This window comes from Marmota monax, unplaced genomic scaffold, assembly GCF_021218885.2.
Source record: "Marmota monax isolate L192 unplaced genomic scaffold, Marmota_monax_Labrador192_F-V1.1 WCK01_AAM20220418_F8-fsc00038, whole genome shotgun sequence".
Taxonomy (NCBI): domain Eukaryota; kingdom Metazoa; phylum Chordata; class Mammalia; order Rodentia; family Sciuridae; genus Marmota; species Marmota monax.
In genome coordinates, this window is record NW_026692498.1 from 15,677,430 (window position 1) to 15,698,554 (window position 21,125).

At 35.0% G+C, this 21,125-nt stretch overlaps 1 protein-coding gene and 1 pseudogene across 1 annotated transcript; both read right to left on the reverse strand.

The window, feature by feature from the left end:
- Positions 1–5,114: 5,114 nt before the first annotated feature.
- Positions 5,115–6,074, reverse strand: LOC124092770 (olfactory receptor 8K3-like). Its single transcript, XM_046444573.1, has one exon. The coding sequence runs from the start codon at positions 6,072–6,074 to the stop codon at positions 5,115–5,117; it is 960 nt and encodes a 319-aa protein (XP_046300529.1).
- Positions 6,075–13,868: 7,794 nt separating this feature from the next.
- LOC124093028 (olfactory receptor 8J3-like) lies at positions 13,869–20,236 on the reverse strand (annotated as a pseudogene).
- Positions 20,237–21,125: the final 889 nt, after the last annotated feature.

Below are 21,125 nucleotides of genomic sequence, written 5' to 3' on the forward strand. Positions count from 1 at the left end.
TCCTGAGATAGTAATGGGGGACCCTTCTCCATGTCTGCTTAAATATGGTCAGATAATGGCAGTGCCCAGTCATGAAGAGTCCATCCCACTTCAGTGTTGACCATGATGACCATGTGAGGTGCTGCCATCATTTACTTCCATCTAACTGCCAACTGCATGGTGATGAAGAGTTGTGGTATCCATGGAGACCAAGTAGAAAATCTAAACTTCTACTTCCACCTTGCAGTAAAGAGGCACTTTCTCCTTCCATGACAGAGAAAACCAATTGAAACAGAAATAAGTAAAATTCATTGTCTCAGAACACAGCACAAAACATCTAGTTTTCAAGTAAGAGAAAGAAATCAGACTAAAAATAATTTTGATGACTTTTATTTGACATGCCAAGAATGAGTAAATCTATAGAGACTGAAAATAAATTGTTGATTGCATAGAAAGAGGTGAAGAGTGTCAAAGGCAAGGGAGAACTATTAACAGACAACATTTATTTTGGAGTGATGAAAGTGTTCTAAGGCTATTTGATTCAGTGATGTTTTCACTCTCTGTGGAGGAAGCAAAGCCGATGAATTCTACACCTTAAATAAATGAATTATATAGGGTATAATCATATCATAATAAAACTGCTATACTAATATTAGTAACAGAAAAAACAATTATCTCACAAATACTGATCTGAAATTAGAGATCCAGCTACAAAAAATATGTTCTGAAAATAATGGAAATTGTGTTTTTCAGTAGGTATTAATTTTCTTTGTAGCCAGAAAAAATACATGGAAATTTGATACCTTGGTTAAAAATATAAACATAATCCAAAAACAAATAGAGTTGATAATGGCTGATGACTAGTGAAAAAATTACATGAAAAGATGAGATTTTAATTTCACTGATAGAGAAAAGCTAAGAATTTTATTTTATGAACTCTCGTTGACTCTCATTTCTATTGCTTTGAGAGGCAAACTAAAGTGTTGAGCTGTCAATCATAGAAATAGATCTGATTTCACATTTTATTATTATTTCAAGTTTTGTTTCATGCAAATTTGTTGAAATTTATAGAATATCATATGAAATGTTTTACTACCATCATCATGGAAAATATATAGTTAAGATTCACTGAAGACAACACGAGCTTCTGCAATAATGTGACCCAGTGGGGAGTGTAAGAACTCCACATGTCCTTCTGAAGGGTGCTCCTCTTTGTTTCTGGATATGGTCTCACATACACTGGAAATTAGAAAATAACTCCTCCCATTTCTTTTTTTAATGTTTTTATTGATGCATTATAGATAAACATAATGGGGGTTCATTGTGACACAGTCATACATGCACAGAATATAACTTGCTCCATTTCTGTCCCCATGCGTCCTTTTTCCCTTCCCTCTTCCCTCCCCCTGCTCCCCTTGCTCTGTTCTACTTGTCATCCTCCTATTTATCAGTTTTTAAGTTGGTGTTTTATAAATACACATAAAGGTGGAAGTCTTTGTGGCACATTGCTATATATACATAGCAAAGTTGGGTAAATTTTATTGTACAGTTCCTCCTTTTCCCATTCATCCTTCCTCCTCCTTCAATCCCTTTCCTCTACTCCACTCATCTCCTTTATATTTTCATGGGCTGCCCTCTTTCAGAAGGGTGAAGTCATCCTAATTTTTGAATACCTTCTGCACATAAGAGAAAACATTCAACTTTTGACTTTCAGAATCTAGCTTATTTCACTTAGCATGATGCACTCCAATTTCATCCATTTACCAGCAAGGGCCATAGTTTCCTTTTTCCTGTTAATCTAGTAAAACTTTACTGTCTGTTGAAATTTCATAGCACTCCTGTTCAATTCTCTACTAGTTTACATTCTCGCCAAGAAATCCAGGGATTTACTAAGTTATCATTTTCCCCAATCCTCTCTTTCAAGGCAGTACTTTTACTCAATTAAATAATATGTGAAGATTCAATTTCATGGGAATACAAAGGTTATTATGGATTCTGAAATATTTTTAAAATTATAGATTTCTTGTTCTTGACATAATAATATTTAGCATTCATACTCAAATTCCTCAATTAATATATATATATATTTTGTTTTTAGAAACTCCTTCAATGACCAACTCCATTGTGTAAATTTCTGAAGTTTATTTTCTTGAGGTTGATACTTAAATTTCAGAATTATACTCTCCTGGTTTTTTTTCCTTTTTAACCACTGTGGCAGACAAAATTGAGATAATTACATTAATCATGATAATACATACCAAATATACTACTGTATGTTTTCAGGAAAATATAATTGTCCAGTCTAGAATAATAACATAAATCTCAAACTTCATAATTTGATGTGGGATTCTTCCTTTCCTCATTTGTTCATTTAGAATAATTTTACTGTGGATTTACTAGTTTGCTCAAGAAATACAGGATCAATGAAGATAATTTACTTTGAAAAAACAAACAAACACAGGTTCCAATATACAACCCTGATGGCTTTGCTCTTCATTGATTCAGCAGCTTAACTATATCAAGAGTCAGTGTGTTTGTCTCAATCATCTGAAGCTCATAAAAGAAAATTCATCCAAGAAAGGAAAAGTTGATAGTAAGTAGATTTTCCTCTCAAAACTAATCTCCCTTTTGGGGGAAGAATTTTTTTTTATCTCGTGTTTTTTCCCCTGATAGAATTCCACCATTAATCTGTGAGCTACAGCTATTTAAAAAATAAAATTCTCCTCCTCAATCTTTCTTTGCCAAATGTGGTTAACTTCATTGAACAGCAATCAAATAAACCTATTTTAAAAATTATTATTATTATTATAAATTATATGTTATATAATTTATAATATAATATAATATAAAGAATAATTTATAATAGTATATAATATGTTATATAATATTATAAATTACTTTTCAGTATGATTCTGACTGCTTAATGCTAATTTCTGCTAATACTTTGCTTCTCTATAATTTATTGCAAATTTTCTCAAAGTTATGTGCTTTATCCACAGTATGATGACTTTATATTTGAGCAAATACTCTCATCCAAAATGGATTAATTAACTTATATTTCTGAGTCAATTTCTTTATTGACTTTTCTGAATTCATTTTCTGTATTTAACATAATTCACTGCTCTTTATTTTGTTAAAATTGTATATTTTCAGAATATATATATATATGAATATATATATACATATATATATATATGTATATATATATATATACATATAAACTGATGACTTTGTACTGATGATCTTTTATATTACACACTGTGTACTGACTACAATTTAATTAATTATGTTTCACCACCCATAGATACTCTGTGTTTGTATGTGTGTTTGTGTTGAGAGCACTTTAAATTGGTTGTTTCATCAAGTTTCAGATCAACAATGCAAGGTTTAAAATTTGGTCACCATGATGTACATTATGTCTCCAGAGCTTATTCATTTTATAATTTAATTTTATGCCTTTTGGCTTCTTCTAATCTAAAATACGCTAATGTGAGGTTTTACTCTCTGTCATCTCAGAGTGACATTAGTGAAACAGAAAAATGACATTAAAATACATGTAATTTGGGAGCATGTAATCTGGAGATAGATTACTTGGTTTAAAAGCTTGGTTCTAATGCCTAATACCTTGGAGATCTCTGTCAAGTTACTTACCCTAAGACCATCATCTGAGGATTCCAAGTTAGTAGAAGTAAACTCAACAGAACTGTTGAGATGAACAAATTAACTGAGACCTGCCTGAATAACACGTGTCAGAGCGTAATCAATGATATTGTTAACTGGTAGTTTGTAGGACCACCTTAAAGACTTGTTTTAACTACATTAACCATATGACAATATTTAGCCTCCTGTGATAATGTACTAAGCACCTTAAAATTTATTTCAATGAAACATATTCAGTCAAGTTTTATTAGATACACATAGTGTTTTATTATAATTCCACAATGATGAAATAAGAAAAATATCAGGATTATTTTGAAAATTTAGAGTAACTATATATTCATGAGAAAATATGTAGAGTGATGTGGAAAAGCTATGTCCAAAAGACAAGATAATTATATTCTTGTCTATATGTCAGATTTCACCTTTAATAAAGAAGGTTTACCACCAGCAATAGTCACTTATAAAAACTGAAATATAAATTTAATATTCTGTTATGTGTTATTATTTTCTTTTACCAACCACAAGTTGAAAAACCAATTAATATATCCATGAAATGAAAATCATTGAGTATATGATACATTTTCAATATTGACCAAAATAAAGAAATGTGAACAGAGTCAAAAACAAAAGCATCAAAATTAATTATTTTGGTCCCCTAACTCAAAAGATGTGAAAACTACTGGAACAAAAATTTTTAATATAGGCAATTGCTTCTTTTTAGATTAAATTAAAAATAACCATCTATAAAACCCAATGGTCAGTTATCAAGTTAGGTCAATAAGTGGATTAAAAGTACAAAGTTGAGCATATCTGGGTACTCTACGAATGTGTCTTAAGTGACATGTTCACAAGTGACAAGAAAACAAGATGATTGAGGAATGAATAAGAGCCAGTCAGAATTCATGGACTGCTGAGTTCTAGTTAGGAGACTCATATGAGGAAGTAGAGGCATAGTGACCAATGAGTAGGATACCAATACCTGTAAGAGTTATTATTTCTGTCTATTAATCAATCACCAGATCATAATATACTATATAAATGATCAGTATTGAAGACAATTGCAAAATACAACAGGGAACACTATGACAGCTGAAACAGAATGAAAAAGACTGTTTACACACAAACAAGACATGTAAGAGACAGGCACTGCAAGTTTTAATCCAAAAGTGATTAAAACACATTTCCTTCTGTAACTCTCTCAGCATTCCCACTTCCTGAACTACTTATATTTGGACTATATCTTCATAGCTTATCTTCTGTTCTATAAAATTGACTAATTATGAGTATGCTTAATTTGTCCTTCTCAAAGAAAGAATATATCTTCAATGGTTCTTCATTAATCTATGTGTAGGAATGAAAAGAAACTGACATGGATAATAAAATGTATAAACACATATTAAACCCAAGTTTTGATTTTTATTTCTTCTCAGTGTATACAGAGCCAAGATGCATGCCCATAACCCTATTCATAGGAATCATCTTGTATGAAGCTTTAAAGATAAAATATTGCACAAGTTATTCCAGGTCCTCTGTAGAGCATATTTTACATCTTTGTTTCTCAAGCTGTAGATCAAAGGATTCAACATGGGGATAACCAGAGTGTAAAATATGGAAGCCACTTTATCAGTGTCAAACGAGTGAGTGGATTTAGGCTGGACATACATAAATATCAAAGTCCCATAGAACACTATGACCACTGTCAGATGGGATCCACAGGTGGAGAAAGCCTTGCGCCTGCCCTCAGCAGACTTCATCCTGAGAATGGCTATGAGGATGAGCAGGTAGGACACAAGGACAATCAGAAGAGAGGAAATCAAATCAAAAGCTGCTAAAATTAAAATTATCAATTCAATTTCTTGGGTGTTTGAGCAGAGCAAAGATGACAAAGGGAGGCTGTCACAGTAGAAATGACTGATGACATTGTAGCCACAGAAGGGTAAGATAAAAATCTTTGTGGTGACTAGAAGAGATACAAATGTGTAGTAGAGATATGGGATTGCCACCAGTATATAACATATCCTCTGTGACATAATGACAGTGTAGAGGAGAGGGTTACAGATGGCCACATAGCGATCATAAGACATTGCAGACAGAATAAATAGTTCACTGACAATAAACAGAAGAAAGAAAGCTAGCTGTGTGGCACAAAAGTAATAGGAGATTGTATTTTGATCCACAAGAAAATTTACTAGCATTTTGGGGCCCACAGCTGTAGAATAACCAAGATCTGTAATAGCCAGGTGCCTCAGGAAAAAGTACATGGGTGTTTGGAGGCTGTGGTCCACCTTGGTGAGGATGATCATGCCCAAGTTGCCCAGCACTGAGACCAGGTAGATGATGAGGAACAGCCCAAATAATGGAGCCTGCAGCTCAGGGCGTGATGTAATGCCCATCAGAATGAACTCATGCACCACTGAGAGATTGCGTTTCTCCATCCAGGTTCACCAGAAAATCTTTTCTGCATTAGAGACATTATCACGGTTAAAGGCTATCATGTTTTATGGCTGGGAGATTCTTTTTTAGTACAAAGTTACTACAAACAAAGTACATCCAGACGTTACAACTTATATAATATTTGGAAAGCAACCTATTTCTCACAAAAATATTGATATGTAGACTTAGAGGTAGAAACAGGTAAAAGTAAACTGTTCACTTACCAAATAGTATTTTCCACTGTCTAAATATATTTTGTTTGTCACCACCTGCAGATGAGCTTCTCTTACCAACTAGCAATTATAGGTCATTTAAGTCATTAAACATCATACTATATCCAAAGTGCCTTCTTAATTAAATCCAGCACAGATTATCAATAGTACTAAGGTCAAGAAATCCTGAGAAGACACATAAGTTATTAGAGGGCAGATAAACTGTTAGATATACAGATATAAAACTATGGATATGTACAGCCAAAATTTGTAAGTTAAAACTCTGGGTATCCAAAGCATGGATAATTACTGTAATCCTCCTTAGAGTTTTCCATATAATTGTAACCACCTTGTCATTTTTATAAATTGCATCGAATTATAAATTGTAAATTTATAACTTATAAATAAAATCAGATTATCCCAGGAGTATCAACATTCTTTTCTAAGTATAAATTCAAAAATTTGTAAGACCACAGAATTAAAAAAAAAGTCCTTCAAAAACTGTTTTTTTGGAGGTTATTAACTATAAACAACTTCAATACAGTGGACAGATATTGAATACTTGTTTGAATAAAAACACTGGAACATATCATAGTAGTAATTGCACACAAGTGGAAAAATATCAGAAAATGTACTTATGAAGATATATTCTGCACTGAATCTTTTTTTTTTTTTCAGAGGGGGCCTGGGGGTTACTGGGGATTGGACTCAGGGGCACTTGAGCCACATCTCCAGCCCTATTTTGTATTATATTTAGAGACAGGTTCTCACTGAGTTGCTTTGCCCCTCACATTTGCTGAGGCTGACTTTCAAACTGTAATCCTCCTGCCTCAGCCTCTGAGGTACTGAGATTATCTAAAGTTTATCTTAATGTATAGTATATTATAAGAGTCTCTTTAGAATATGTTACGTAGAATTATTCTCGTATCAAAACCCAACATGTCCTTGCCAAGTTTTGTTGAGAGGGATGAGTGAAGACTAAATGCTTTAGAGAATTGTCTCCAAGTGTCAGGTACATAGTGTTGCTTTGTTTCATTTTTTAAAATTGTGACAGTGCCTTAACCCACATATGTATGTGTAAAGTATGTATAAATGCTTCTGGATGCACAGGAGAGGAGTGGGTCATCTGGGATGTAATTTATATAACTTCCTACAGTATTCTCCCCACCCTCTCACCTGTTTCATGATGAAACTGAGCAAACAAGGTGATTTTTTATTGCTTATTTTACATTTCATAACTATTCTTATAACATTTAATATAAATTATTCTGACATACATTTACTTGAAATATTAATCTTTCTCAAATGAACATTTCATTGTAACTTAGGGATAAAAACATGTATGCAAAATTTGAATGTATTTTATCAGGCAAAGTCCTATGGCAGTAGAAGGAAGTCTCCATTGATTTTATATTAAGGAACTTCATGAAAATTCCTTAATTATATTGATTAAAGATTTAAATAAAAATTTGTATACCACTATGTAGTACAATACTAATGGAACAAAATAAAATACTCCACAGTTTAGACACTATTAAGATGTGATTTGAAGTCCTTTTATATATTTAATCTACAAAAGCTTCTTTAAATTATATTCTACTACATAATAGAGATAAGCAAGTATATAATTAAATAGATATATATTAAATATCCTACAAATTGAATATGTATATAGTTTATAATTTATAATATACATATATAATTCATAATTTTATAATTCATATATATATATATATATATATATATAATGAGTTGGAATGCACCTTAACGAAAGAGAGTTAATGATTTCTCTCAATCATTTCACAATCATTAACTGCATCTTTAAAAAGAGAAAGATGATCCTGTTTACAAAGAAAATTGTAGTGAAAGATCTTTGAGCTACAACCAAAATAGAATATATAATTTTTACATTACTTATAAAGGTGATTACCAGAATTTGCCTGTAAATCATTTAAAATATTGCTCAAAAATTCTACTCTCTTGTATTCCCACACTTTCCCTATGGGTTCATTTTTCTTACAGCATAAATATGGAACTACATATCAACATGTGGTACTACTAGAAAATATCTTCAGTTAAATGCAATAGGAAGAATTACAAATCTTGCCTTTTGCCTGTTTGCTTTGGTTTTCTTTGCAGTTACTAACACCAAAAATCACACTTGTAGTTATCTGTTTTCTCCTTAGTTCAGAAAATATAAATGAACTTCCACTCAGCAGCTTTGGGGTTTCTGGCAAGAACCAGATTGTGTTTTCATTCTTTACTGTTGAGGTTGAGTAGCAACTTTAGTTTTTGAAAATTATGTCCTCTTTTAAAACAATCATACTCTCCTCTTCACACATTTCAACAGACTGCCAAGCACAATCTGGACATTCTATTTTACCATAAATCTGGCTTCTTCATATTGTCTTAAGTTTCAAATAATGATTTCACCTTCAACTGTGATATAGAAATTTCTGTTTTTCACATCAGCAAATGAGTAATTGTATCTATATTTTTATAGAAATAATTATTGAGTATCAAATTATTTTTATACCACCACAAGAACCTAGAGACACTAACTCTATTTGGAAAGACATCAATAATTACCTTCAGTTACTTTATTATGGCTTTTAAGATATTTTTATTTTCCTTGTGTCTTATTTGCTCTTAGTTTTGACCTCAATTGGAGATAGAATTATTTATACAAAACAAGTATTTTGCACACAATGCCATGATGGTTAGTATGAAGATGCATACCCATGAAAGCATGTAAAATAGCTGGGCATGGTGGCACACACCTGTAATCCCAGTGGTTGGGAAGCTGAGACTGGAGTATCAAAATTTTGAGGGTAGCCTCAGCAACTCCGCGAGGCCCTACGCAACTAACTCTTCAAAATAGAAAACACAAAGGGCTGGGGAGGTAGCTCAGTGGTAAAGCACCCTGTGTTAGATCTCCAATTTAAATAAAAATGTAAAATATTTTAAAAATAAATGAAGTGAAATAGAGAGGATTCTTATTTCTCTTTGGATATGAGAGGTAAAAAGCACAGCACTAAGTCAGAATAGCCCCATTTTTTCCATTGAACTTTGCAAATTTCACTGATATATTGTGACTACCTGTGTCATAGACCTACACATGAAACATTCTTTTTTTTTTTTTTTTTTTACCTGTAATGAATCTCTGTCTTGACTGCCCCATGTGTTTCTTACATGGAATAGTGAGGACAATTTATAGATTTTTTTTTTCAAATTTTGAGAGTCCCCTTAGGAGATGCAAAAGGTTTTGTTAATTATCTCTTAAGTATTTAAGAGCATAAAAAAATGCCTAGAGGCTGTGGTGTAGTCAAGGGTGGTTTGTATTCACTAGTGAATTAGTACTCCAGAGAGATAGTCAGTAGCCTCTGCATAGAAAGGGATGCACTCAGTGGAAACTGGCTCACACAACTCTGTCCTTTTAAAACTTCATCACCAGGTAGTCATATAGGAAATCATATTTCCTAATAATATAAATATTGCAATATTTCCACTAGTAATTACTTGAGTTGTCATACTGACTTTTTAATGGATATATGTGGATTTTTTAATGGATATATGAAAGATCTTAATTAACTGAGGGATTATAAAAAACTCTCATGTATTTGACAAAGAAAAATAGAAACATGAGGAACCTACATGCAACAGTGGAATGAAGACTTGAGAATCCATGTCTCTATAAAAACTACAAAAACATGGGGAAGTACTTTAAAAATCAATTTTTATAAAACGCTGTGTTCAATGAAAGCTTAGCAATAATCCAACACATATAAATTAAAAAAAAATAAAATAAACTGCTGAACCTTGTTAAAAATAGCAATATATGGGGGTAGTAACATAACCTACTCTCATTCACCATCTTCAATATATATAATGTATAATTATACAAAGTGTCAGAAAACAGAAATCTGGTAACAGCAGCTGTGAAAATCAGAAAATGTGCAACCATTAGGGTGTGCAGATCAGCTTTGGAGCTCCTTAAGAAGTCTTTTCCCATTTCTAAATAATTTGTTGACTTTCTGGGGAAGTCTTTACCTGGGTCATTGCCTTCCTTGGAGTTGATTCTATGAAAATATCTTTATCCTTGGGCATTTGTTGGCAAAAAATAATATTTGGCAATTGATTGGATTAAGAAATGTTGTTGGGGGCACACAAGGTCTTGACAAAAACTTAAGAGGAAAAATTGTGAATGTGATTTTTTTTCCATTCTGTAGGGTCTATTTTTACACTCTTGATTGTTTCCTTTGCTTTGAGAAAGATTTTTAGTTTTATACCATCCTACTTATTGGTTCTTGATCTTAATTCTTCCACTTAAGTAATCTTGTTGAAGAAGTTGGTTCCTAAAGCTGGTATGATAGAGATTTGGGCCTACATTTTCTTCTAGTGGATACAGGGTCTCTGGTCCAATGCCTAAGTCCTTGATCCATTTTGAGTTGAGTTTTGTCTGGGTTGAGAAATAGGGATTAAAATGTACTTAACAGGCATCTATAGAATACTCTATTCATTAAAAATTAAACTCACTTTCTTCTCAACAGCACATGGAATATTCTCTAAAATAGACTATATTTGAAGACACAAAGGAGCTTCTTAGTATACAAAAAAATTTCACAATAGTTTGTTATCTTTTATATCTTTGTAAAATGGAATTAGAAGTCAATTAAGGTCTAAACATAAACAATTTTAACACAGAGATTGAACACTATTTTTTAAATGAGGAAAGAATCATAGAAGAAATCATGGAGAGGACTGGAGGTATGGAGTACTTGCCTCTAATTTATGAAGCCCTGGGTTCTGCCCTCATTACCACTATCAGAAAGCAATAAATCAGAGAGAAACAAAAAAAAATATCTTAGAAAAAATGAAAACAGAGGTAGAACATATAAAAATGTCAGGAAGAGTATTAAGGCAATTCTAAGAAAAAAGCATTTCTAGCATTTAACTACATAAACAATGAGCCCAAGTAATTAACCTAATGTTGCATTTTAAGACCCCCGTAAAGCAAGAACAAACAAATTTCAGAACTGATAGAACTCATGGAATAATTAGTGTCAAAGGCTAAATTAAGGAAATTGAAAGCAAAATAATGCAAAAAATTATTACAACAAAAGGTTGGTTCTTTGAAAAGATAAAAAAGATAAATTCTTAACCAAACTACGCAAAAGAAAAAGAGAAAGGACACAATCAACAAAATTACTGAATATAAAGGAGATAATAGAGACATGAATTAAATTAATAAGAGAACCATGAACTATTATGAGAACTTATATTCTAATAAATCAGAAAATCTAGAAGGTATTGACAAATTTCTAGATAAATATGACCTATATATATGACCTACCCAAATTGAATCAATAAAATACAGAAAACTTAAGCAGACTGAGAGCAAGTAATGAGATTGAAGAAGCAAATAAAAATCTTCTAACAACAACAACAGCAAAAATCACACCTGGCGCAGTGGTTAATGCGCCTGTAATTCCAGTGGCTCTGGAGGCTGAGACAGGAAAATCGTGAGTTCAAAGCCAGCCTCAACAAAAGCCAGGCACTAAGTAACAAAGTGAGACCCTGTTTCTGAAAAAAAATACAAAATAGGACTGGGGATGTGACTCAGTGGCCGAGTGCCCCTGACTTCAATCCCTGATACCCCCAAAAAAAACAGCAACAACAAAATCACAGGAACAGACTGATTCTCAGTTAAATTCTGAAAGGCTTTTAGAGATGAGCTGCTGCCAATCCTCCTTAATTATTCCATGAAATGTAAAAAGAGGGTATATGTACACACGATGAAGTTTTTGTTTTAAAATTTTTCTTTATTTATTTATATGCGGTGCTGAGAATCGAACCCAGTGCTTCACGTGGGAGAGACAAGTGCTCTACCACTGAGCCACAGCCCCAGCCCCACACAATGTAGTTTTACTCAGCCATAATGAAGAATGAAATTATGTCAATTTCTCATAAATATAATAAATTAAAGAATATCTTATTAAGTAAAATAAGCCAGATTGTCAAAGACAAGGGTATAATCTTTTTTTTTTGTCTTATTTGCAGTAGCTAGAGAGATTAGGAATTTTGAAAAAGTAAATCTAATAAAAATAGAAGGGAGAACAGTAGAGTAGGAAGAGTATCAAGGGGTAGTGAGGAGGCAATGGAAAGGGAAGAATTGAAGAATTAAATTGAACAAATTGTGCTATGTGCATATATAAGTATATCACAATGCATTACAATTTTTTATATTGCAGAATTTGAAACTAAATTAATAGAAGGAAGACCATTAGGTAGAGGATGAGGGCCAGGGGAAGGTAGGAGGGGTGAAATTGAAATAGAACATATTATGTTATATGCATTTATGCATATGTCAAAGTAAACCCCACAATTATGTAAAAATATAATGCCCTAATAAAAAATAAAGAAAAAAGTAAAAGATTACATAAAACTGAAGAAATTTCATATGTAGTCATACTATAACATGTAGTCATACTATACCACAGTTCAGTAGAAATCCTAACTAGAAATAGTTTGGCAGGAGCCAACATAAAGAAATACTTACTGGATAGAATTCTAAAATTACACATCTTTTTGCCAACATTATATAAAAATAAAAATACAACCCCAAATAAAAATAAGAATAATAAGGAAACTTTGAGGATAAACCAACTATAAGGTTTCTGTGTCTCCTAGTCTAACCATATTTTGTAGGATTACATTTCTTTTCATTACAGCATAACTACCATACCTGAAGATAGTGATTCTACATTGTAAGAATCACAACCTGTTTATAGGTACAGTTGACATACATACTGGAAGTCCATTTAATTGTCCATATGTATCTTCCAGTTGAGTTTTTTAATCGTGTTAAGATATACCCTAGTGTCCCTACACAAACTTGTATAATGAAACTTAGAGCAATAGAAAAGTAAAACTTTTACCTTGCATGAAAGATTATTCAGTGATCCATCTCTGTGTCTTTTATTCACAAATTGCGTAGATTATATGACTTGGAGTCATATAATTCAATTATATTCAGGTTAACTGTCATAAATGCACAAGTGGAATACACTTGTTCATTTAAATAACATTAAGAAAGAGATAGTTTTATTTTATTTTATTAGTTTAGTTGTAGATGAACACAATCACTTTATTTTTATTTATTTATTTTTATGTGGTGCTGAGGATCAAATCCAGGGCCTCAAGGCAAACAATCTACCTCTGAGCTACAACCCCAGCCTGGGAGTTTTATTTTAAATATAATTGTCAGTTCAACTTTGGTAACTTAGTTGTAAAAATGGTTTTAATTCTGAATAATTACAGATCTTCAAGAAGGAGTGATACACACTATTTAACCATGTTGTCTGTAATAGGAACAATAAAAGAAATGACAAAGAAGAATGATTAATTTATTTCTGTTATCAATGTTTTGTTTTTCTGTTCAAATACATGTAATATTTTTTTCTGACTCTGAGAAATATTTCTTCCAAACTTACTGCCTGTTCATTCCTGGGGAAAATTATTGAATAACAACTTTGTTTCTGTATTACCTAAACCTTCTGTTTGTTTACACAAAGAGTCCCTAAATTACATTGACCTAAATGAATAGCATGGATTTGTCATGAATCTCCTTAAGGCAGCCTTCACATCCTTATTCCTCAGGCTGTAGATCATGGGGTTAAGCATGGGGATCACCAGGGTGTAAAACACAGATGCCATTTTATCAGTATCTAATGAGTAATTAGTTCGAGGCTGCAAATACATGAATAGCAGTGTCCCATAGAAAACTGTGACTGCCATCATATGTGAAGCACAGGTGGAAAAGGCTTTTTTCCTTCCCTCTGATGAACGCATCCTTAGAATAGACCAAACAATGTTGAAATAAGATACTAGAACTACAGTCATAGAAAAAACAATATTTGAAGCTGCAGATATAAAGACTACTGTTTCTGGAATGTAAGTATCAGAGCAAGACAATGTTTCTTTTTTTATTTTTAATTTTTTATTGTTGGCTGTTCAAAACATTACATAGTTCTTGATATATCATATTTCACAATTTGATTCAAGTGGGTTATGAGCTCCCATTTTTATCCCATATACAGATTGCGGAATCACATCAGTTACACATCCATTGATTTACATATTGCCATACTAGTGTCTGTTGTACTCTGCTGCCTTTCCTATCCTCTACTATCCCCCCTCCCCTCCCCTCCCCTCCCCTCCCCTCCCCTCTTCTCTCTCTGCTCCCTCTACTGACATTCGTTTGTCCCCCTTATATTATTTTTCCCCATTCCCTCACTTCCTCTTGTATGTACTTTTGTATAACTCTGAGGGTCTCCTTCCATTTCCATGCATTTTCCCTTCTCTCTCCCTTTCCCTCCCACCTCTCATCCCTGTTTAATGTTAATCTTCTTCTCATGCTCTTCGACCCTACTCTGTTCTTAGTTACTCTCCTTATATCAAAGAAGACATTTGGCATTTGTTTTTTAGGGATTGGCTAGCTTCACTTAGCATAATCTGCTCTAATGCCATCCATTTCCCTGCAAATTCTATGATTTTGTCATTTTTTAATGCAGAGTAATACTGCATTGTGTATAAATGCCACATTTTTTTTATCCATTCATCCATTGAAGGGCATCTAGGTTGGTTCCACAGTCTAGCTATTGTGAATTGTGCTGCTATGAACATCGATGTAGCAGTGTCCCTGTAGCATGCTCTTTTTAGGTCTTTAGGGAATAGACCAAGAAGGGGAATAGCTGGGTCAAATGGTGGCTCCATTCCCAGCTTTCCAAGAAATCTCCATACTGCTTTCCAAATTGGCTGCACCAATTTGCAGTCCCACCAGCAATGTACAAGTGTACCCTTTTCCCCACATCCTCGCCAGTACTTGTTGTTGTTTGACTTCATAATGGCTGCCAATCTAACTGGAGTGAGATGGTATCTTAGGGTGGTTTTGATTTGCATTTCTCTGACTGCTAGAGATGGTGAGCATTTTTTCATGTACTTGTTGATTGATTGTATGTCCTCCTCTGAGAAGTGTCTGTTCAGGTCCTTGGCCCATTTGTTGATTGGGTTGTTTGTTCTCTTATTGTCTAATTTTTTGAGTTCTTTGTATACTCTGGATATTAGGGCTCTATCTGAAGTGTGAGGAGTAAAGATTTGTTCCCAGGATGTAGGCTCTCTATTTACCTCTCTTATTGTATCTTTTGCTGAGAAAAAACTTTTTAGTTTGAGTAAGTCCCATTTGTTGATTCTAGTTATTAAATTTTGTGCTATGGGTGTCCTATTGAGGAATTTGGAGCCCGACCCCACAGTATGTAGATCGTAGCCAACTTTTTCTTCTATCAGACGGCGTGTCTCTGATTTGATATCAAGCTCCTTGATCCATTTTGAATTCACTTTTGTGCATGGCGAGAGAAAGGGATTCAGTTTCATTTTGTTGCATATGGATTTCCAGTTTTCCCAGCACCATTTGTTGAAGATGCTATCCTTCCTCCATTGCATGCTTTTAGCCCCTTTATCAAATATAAGATAGTTGTAGTTTTGTGGATTGGTTTCTGTGTCCTCTATTCTGTACCATTGGTCCACCCGCCTGTTTTGGTACCAGTACCATGCTGTTTTTGTTACTATTGCTCTGTAGTATAGTTTGAAGTCTGGTATCGCTATACCGCCTGATTCACACTTCCTGCTTAGCATTGTTTTTGCTCTGGGTCTTTTGTTTTTCCATATGAATTTCATGATTGCTTTCTCTATTTCTACAAGAAATGCCGTTGGGATTTTGATTGGCATTGCATTAAACCTATAGAGAACTTTTGGTAATATCGCCATTTTGATGATGTTAGTTCTGCCTATCCATGAACAGGGTATATTTTTCCATCTTCTAAGATCTTCTTCTATTTCTCTCTTTAGGGTTCTGTAGTTTTCATTGTATAAGTCTTTCACCTCTTTTGTTAGGTTGATTCCCAAGTATTTTATTTTTTTTGAAGATATTTTGAATGGAGTGGTTGTCCTCATTTCCATTTCAGAGGATTTGTCGCTGATATACAGGAATGCCTTTGATTTATGCGTGTTGATTTTATATCCTGCCACTTTGCTGAATTCATTTATTAGCTCTAATAGTTTCTTTGTAGAGCCTTTTGGGTCTGCTAGGTATAGAATCATGTCATCTGCAAATAGTGATAATTTAAGTTCTTCTTTTCCTATTTTGATGCCTTTAATTTCTTTCGTCTGTCTAATTGCTCTGGTCAGTGTTTCGAGAACTATGTTGAACAGAAGTGGTGAGAGAGGGCATCCCTGTCTTGTTCCAGATTTTAGAGGGAATGCCTTCAATTTTTCTCCATTCAGAATGATGCTAGCCTGAGGCTTAGCATAGATTGCTTTTACAATATTGAGGTATGTTCCTGTTATCCCTAGTTTTTCTAGAGTTTTGAACATAAAGGGATGCTGTACTTTGTCGAATGCTTTTTCCGCATCTATCGAGATGATCATATGATTCTTATTTTTAAGTCTATTGATGTGGTGAATAACATTTATTGATTTCCGTATATTGAACCAGCCTTGCATCCCAGGGACTGCTTTCAATGTGTCCCATAGATTCCGATATGTTGTGTCTGTGTTTTCATTAATCTCTAAGAATTTTTTAATTTCCTCCTTGGTGTCTTCTATAACCCATTGATCATTCAGTAATCTATTGTTCATTCTACAAGTGATGTATGCTTTTTCCTTCCTTCTTTTATCGTTGATTTTCAGTTCCATTCCATTATGATCAGATAGGATGCATGGTATTATCTCTACTCCTCTATATTGTCTAAGAGTTGCCCTGTGACATAATATATGCTCTATTTTTGAGAAGGATCCATGTGCTGCTGAGAAAAAAGTGTAACTGCTTGATGTTCGGTGGTATATTCTATATATGTCAATTAAGTCTAGGTTATTAATTGTGTTATTGAGTTCTATAGTTTCCTTATTCAACTTTTGTTTGGAAGATCTGTCCAGTGGTGATAGAGGTGTGTTGAAGTCTCCCATGATTATTGTATGGTGGTCTATTAGACTCTTGAACTTGAGAAGAGTTTGTTTGATGAACATAGCTGCACCATTGTTTGGGGCATATATATTTATGATTGTTATGTCTTGTTGGTGTATGGTTCCCTTGAGCAGTATGTAGTGTCCCTCTTTATCCCTTTTGATTAACTTGGGCTTGAAATCTATTTTATTTGATATGAGTATGGATACTCCTGCTTGTTTCCGAAGTCCATATGAGTGATATGATTTTTCCCAACCTTTCACCTTCAGCCTATGTATGTCTTTTCCTATCAAATGCGTCTCCTGTAGGCAGCATATTGTTGGGTCTTGTTTTGTGATCCATTCTACTAGCCTGTGTCTCTTGATTGGTGAGTTTAAGCCATTAACATTTAGGGTTATTATTGAGATATGGGTTGTTCTTCCAGCCATATTTGTTTATTTATGTTACTAAACATGGTTTGTTTTCCTCTTTGATTATTTTTCCCCCCTTTACTGTCCTACCTCCCACTGTTGGTTTTCATTGTTATTTTCCATTTCCTCTTCCTGTAATGTTTTGCCAAGGATGTTTTGAAGAGATGGGTTTCTAGCTGCAAATTCTTTTAACTTTTGTTTATCGTGGAAGGTTTTAATTTCATCTTCCATCCTGAAGCTTAATTTCGCTGGAAACACAATTCTTGGTTGGAACCCATTTTCTTTCAGTGTTTGAAATATGTTATTCCAGGATCTTCTAGCTTTCAGAGTCTGTGTTGAAAGATCAGCTGTTATCCTGATTGGCTTACCCCTAAATGTGATCTGCTTCCGTTCTCTTGTAGCTTTTAAAATTCTCTCCTTATTCTGTATGTTGGGCATCTTCATTATAATGTGTCTAGGTGTGGGTCTCTTATGATTTTGCACATTCGGCGTCCTGTAGGCTTCTAGGATTTGGGGTTCTGTCTCATTCTTCAAGTCTGGGAAGTTTTCTCATATTATTTCATTGAATAGATTGCTCATTCCTTTGGTTTGAAACTCTGTCCCTTCCTGTATCCCAATGACTCTTAAATTTGGTCTCTTGATGTTATCCCATATTTCTTGGATGTTCTGCTCATGGTTTCTTAACAGTCTTGCTGAGCTGTCTATGTTCTTTTCAAGTTGAAATACTTTATCTTCATTGTCTGATGTTCTGTCTTCTAAGTGTTCTACTCTGCTGGTAGTATTCTCAATTGAGTTTTTAAGTTGGCTTATTGCTTCCTGCATTTCTAGGATTTCTGATTGTTTGTTTTTTATAACCTCTATTTCCCTGTATAGTTGATCTTTTGCTTCTTGGATTTGTTTATGTAATTCATTGTTGAAGTGATCTTTCATTGTCTGATTTTGCTGTCTGATGTCTTCCTTGAGACTCCAGATCATCTGAAGCATGTATATCCTGAATTCTTTATCTGACATTCCATCTGCTGCAGCTATTACCTCTTCTAACGTTGAGTTGACCTGCAATGCTTGTGGTCCTGTCTTTCCTTGTCTCTTCATACTGTTCGTGTTTCTTTCTGCTTGGTGAAACTGTTGTGCTATTGAATTTTCCCCCTATATATTTATATTGGTCTTGTATAGTTGCAAAGTCTCCCTCGCAGGCGCGGGCGGCGGCTCTGTCCCTCTGCGGGCCGCTAGGCTTGTTCTGTCGGTGGTCACAGTTCTGTCTACTTTGCAGGCGCAGGCAGTGGCACTGCCCCTCTGCAGGCCTCTGGGGCTATACTGCCAGTGGGTCGCAGGTCCGCCTACCTTGCAGGCGCGGGGGGGGGGGCGGCTCTACCCTTCCTCAGGTCACTGGGCCTGTTCTGTCTCTCGGTTGCAGGTCTGGCCTGTTCTGATGGTGGTCACAGGTCCGTCTACCTTGCAGGCGCGGGGGGGAGGGGGCGGCTCTGCCTCTCAGCAGGCCGCTGCTCCTCTTCTGCCGGTGGGTCGCAGGCCCACCTACCTTGCAGGAGTGATTGGAAGCTCTGCCACTCCGCGGGCCACTGGGCCTTTTCTGTCAGTGGTCACAGTTCCGCCTACCTGACAGGCGCAGGGGGTGGGGGGCGGCTTTGCCCCTCAGCAGGCGGCTGGGCCTGTTCTGTGGGTGGTCACAGTTCCCTCTACCTTGCCGGTGCAGGGGGAGGGGGCGGCTCTGCCTCTCAGCAGGCCGTTGCTCCTCTTCTGCCGGTGGGTCGCAGGCCCGCCTACCTTGCAGGAGTGATTGGAAGCTCTGTCCCGCCGCGGGCCACTGGGCCTTTTCTGTCGGTGGTCACAGTTCCACCTACCTGGCAGGCGCGGGGGGTGGGGGGCGGCTCTGCCCCTCAGCAGGCCGCTGGGCCTGCTCTGTGCGTGGTCACAGTTCCCTCTACCTTGCAGGTGCCGCAAGACAATGTTAACAGAGGCATAATATTACAATAAAAATGATTGATGACATTGAAAGAGCAATAATACACAGAAAATACACAAGGTGTCACCACAATAGCTGTACAAAAGCCATAGAAGTAGGTGAGGGACACCAGCATAAGGCAGATCCGCCTAGATACCACCACCATGTAGAGGAGGGGATTGCAAATGGCCACATAGCGGTCATAGGCCATCACCGCTAGCATGCACACCTCAGCTACGATGAAAACGAGGAATGCTCCCAGTTGGGTGGCACATTCAAAGTATGAAGAGGTTTTCTCACTTCGCAAAAAATTTACCAGCATTTTAGGAGCAATGATGGTAGAGTTGCTAAAATTTATAATAGCCAGATGTCGGAGGAAAAAGTACATGGGGGTTTGAAGTCAAGAATCAACACTGGTGAGGGTGATGATGCCCAGGTTTCCCATGACTGTCAGCCCATAGATGAGCAGGAAGACCAGGAAGAGAGGAATCTGCAGCTCTGGAAGATCTGAGACTCCTATGAGAATGAACTCAGTCAACTGGGTGAGATTTCCAGGAGCCATGAAGGTATTAGAAATACATCTGTATGGGGAAGAACAAAACTAGCTATGAATTTAATAAATCATTTTATAGAACTGCCATTAGAGAGCAAGGACAAATCCTTGGGTGAATAGCAGAGTCTCATAGAAAACTTTCTTGAATCATGTACTATGCTAGCTCAGTTATTAAACTAAAAGTTTGTCAAATAAGTATACTTCCCCATTTGCTTGGGGGAGAGAAAAGGCAAGTATGATACATTAAATGATGGTCCAACATTACGCAAGAGTTTGAAGATTGACTCCCTTGCAATCTACTTGAATTCTGAATATGTTCCTATGTTACAAAACTTTCAATTAACATGGTATATATTTTTCAGTAAAAGGCTTGAGTAAGTGTTATGTTCTCAAGTAAACCAAGGTTTCTTTGTGATGTTTCATCTGCGATGTCTTTCTCTTTATCAAGATTATTTTGGGGACTGACCCCCTTATTTTATTTATGCTATCTTTTTCTTACATGTATAGTATCTATATGAACTTTAAAATTTTACCACCCATGTCTCCTAGCTGTTTTTTCTTTAGTTCCATTTTGTTAACTCAGATAAAAATACATGGAAGTGCATTCTCAGATCTATTTTCAATTTTCTGAGACTCTTAGTGGCTTTTAATGAATAAAATAGTGCAGTTTTCATCCTTTTTTTTTGGTAAATCATTGACATGGTTTACTAGATACTGCTTTTAATTCCATCATTTTCTTTTCTTTTTATTCTTGTCTGTATGTATTCTTCAAATTCTTTCCATGTATTTATTTATTTATTTATTTATTTATTTTTAAAGAGAGAGAGAGAGGGAGAGAATTTTAATATTTATTTTTTTTTTTAGTTTTTGGCAGACACAACATCTTTGTTTGTATGTG

Excerpts from the sequence above, each read along its gene's own strand:
- LOC124092770 (XM_046444573.1), bottom strand. The coding sequence starts at position 6,074 with ATGGAGAAACGCAATCTCTCAGTGGTGCATGAGTTCATTCTGATGGGC.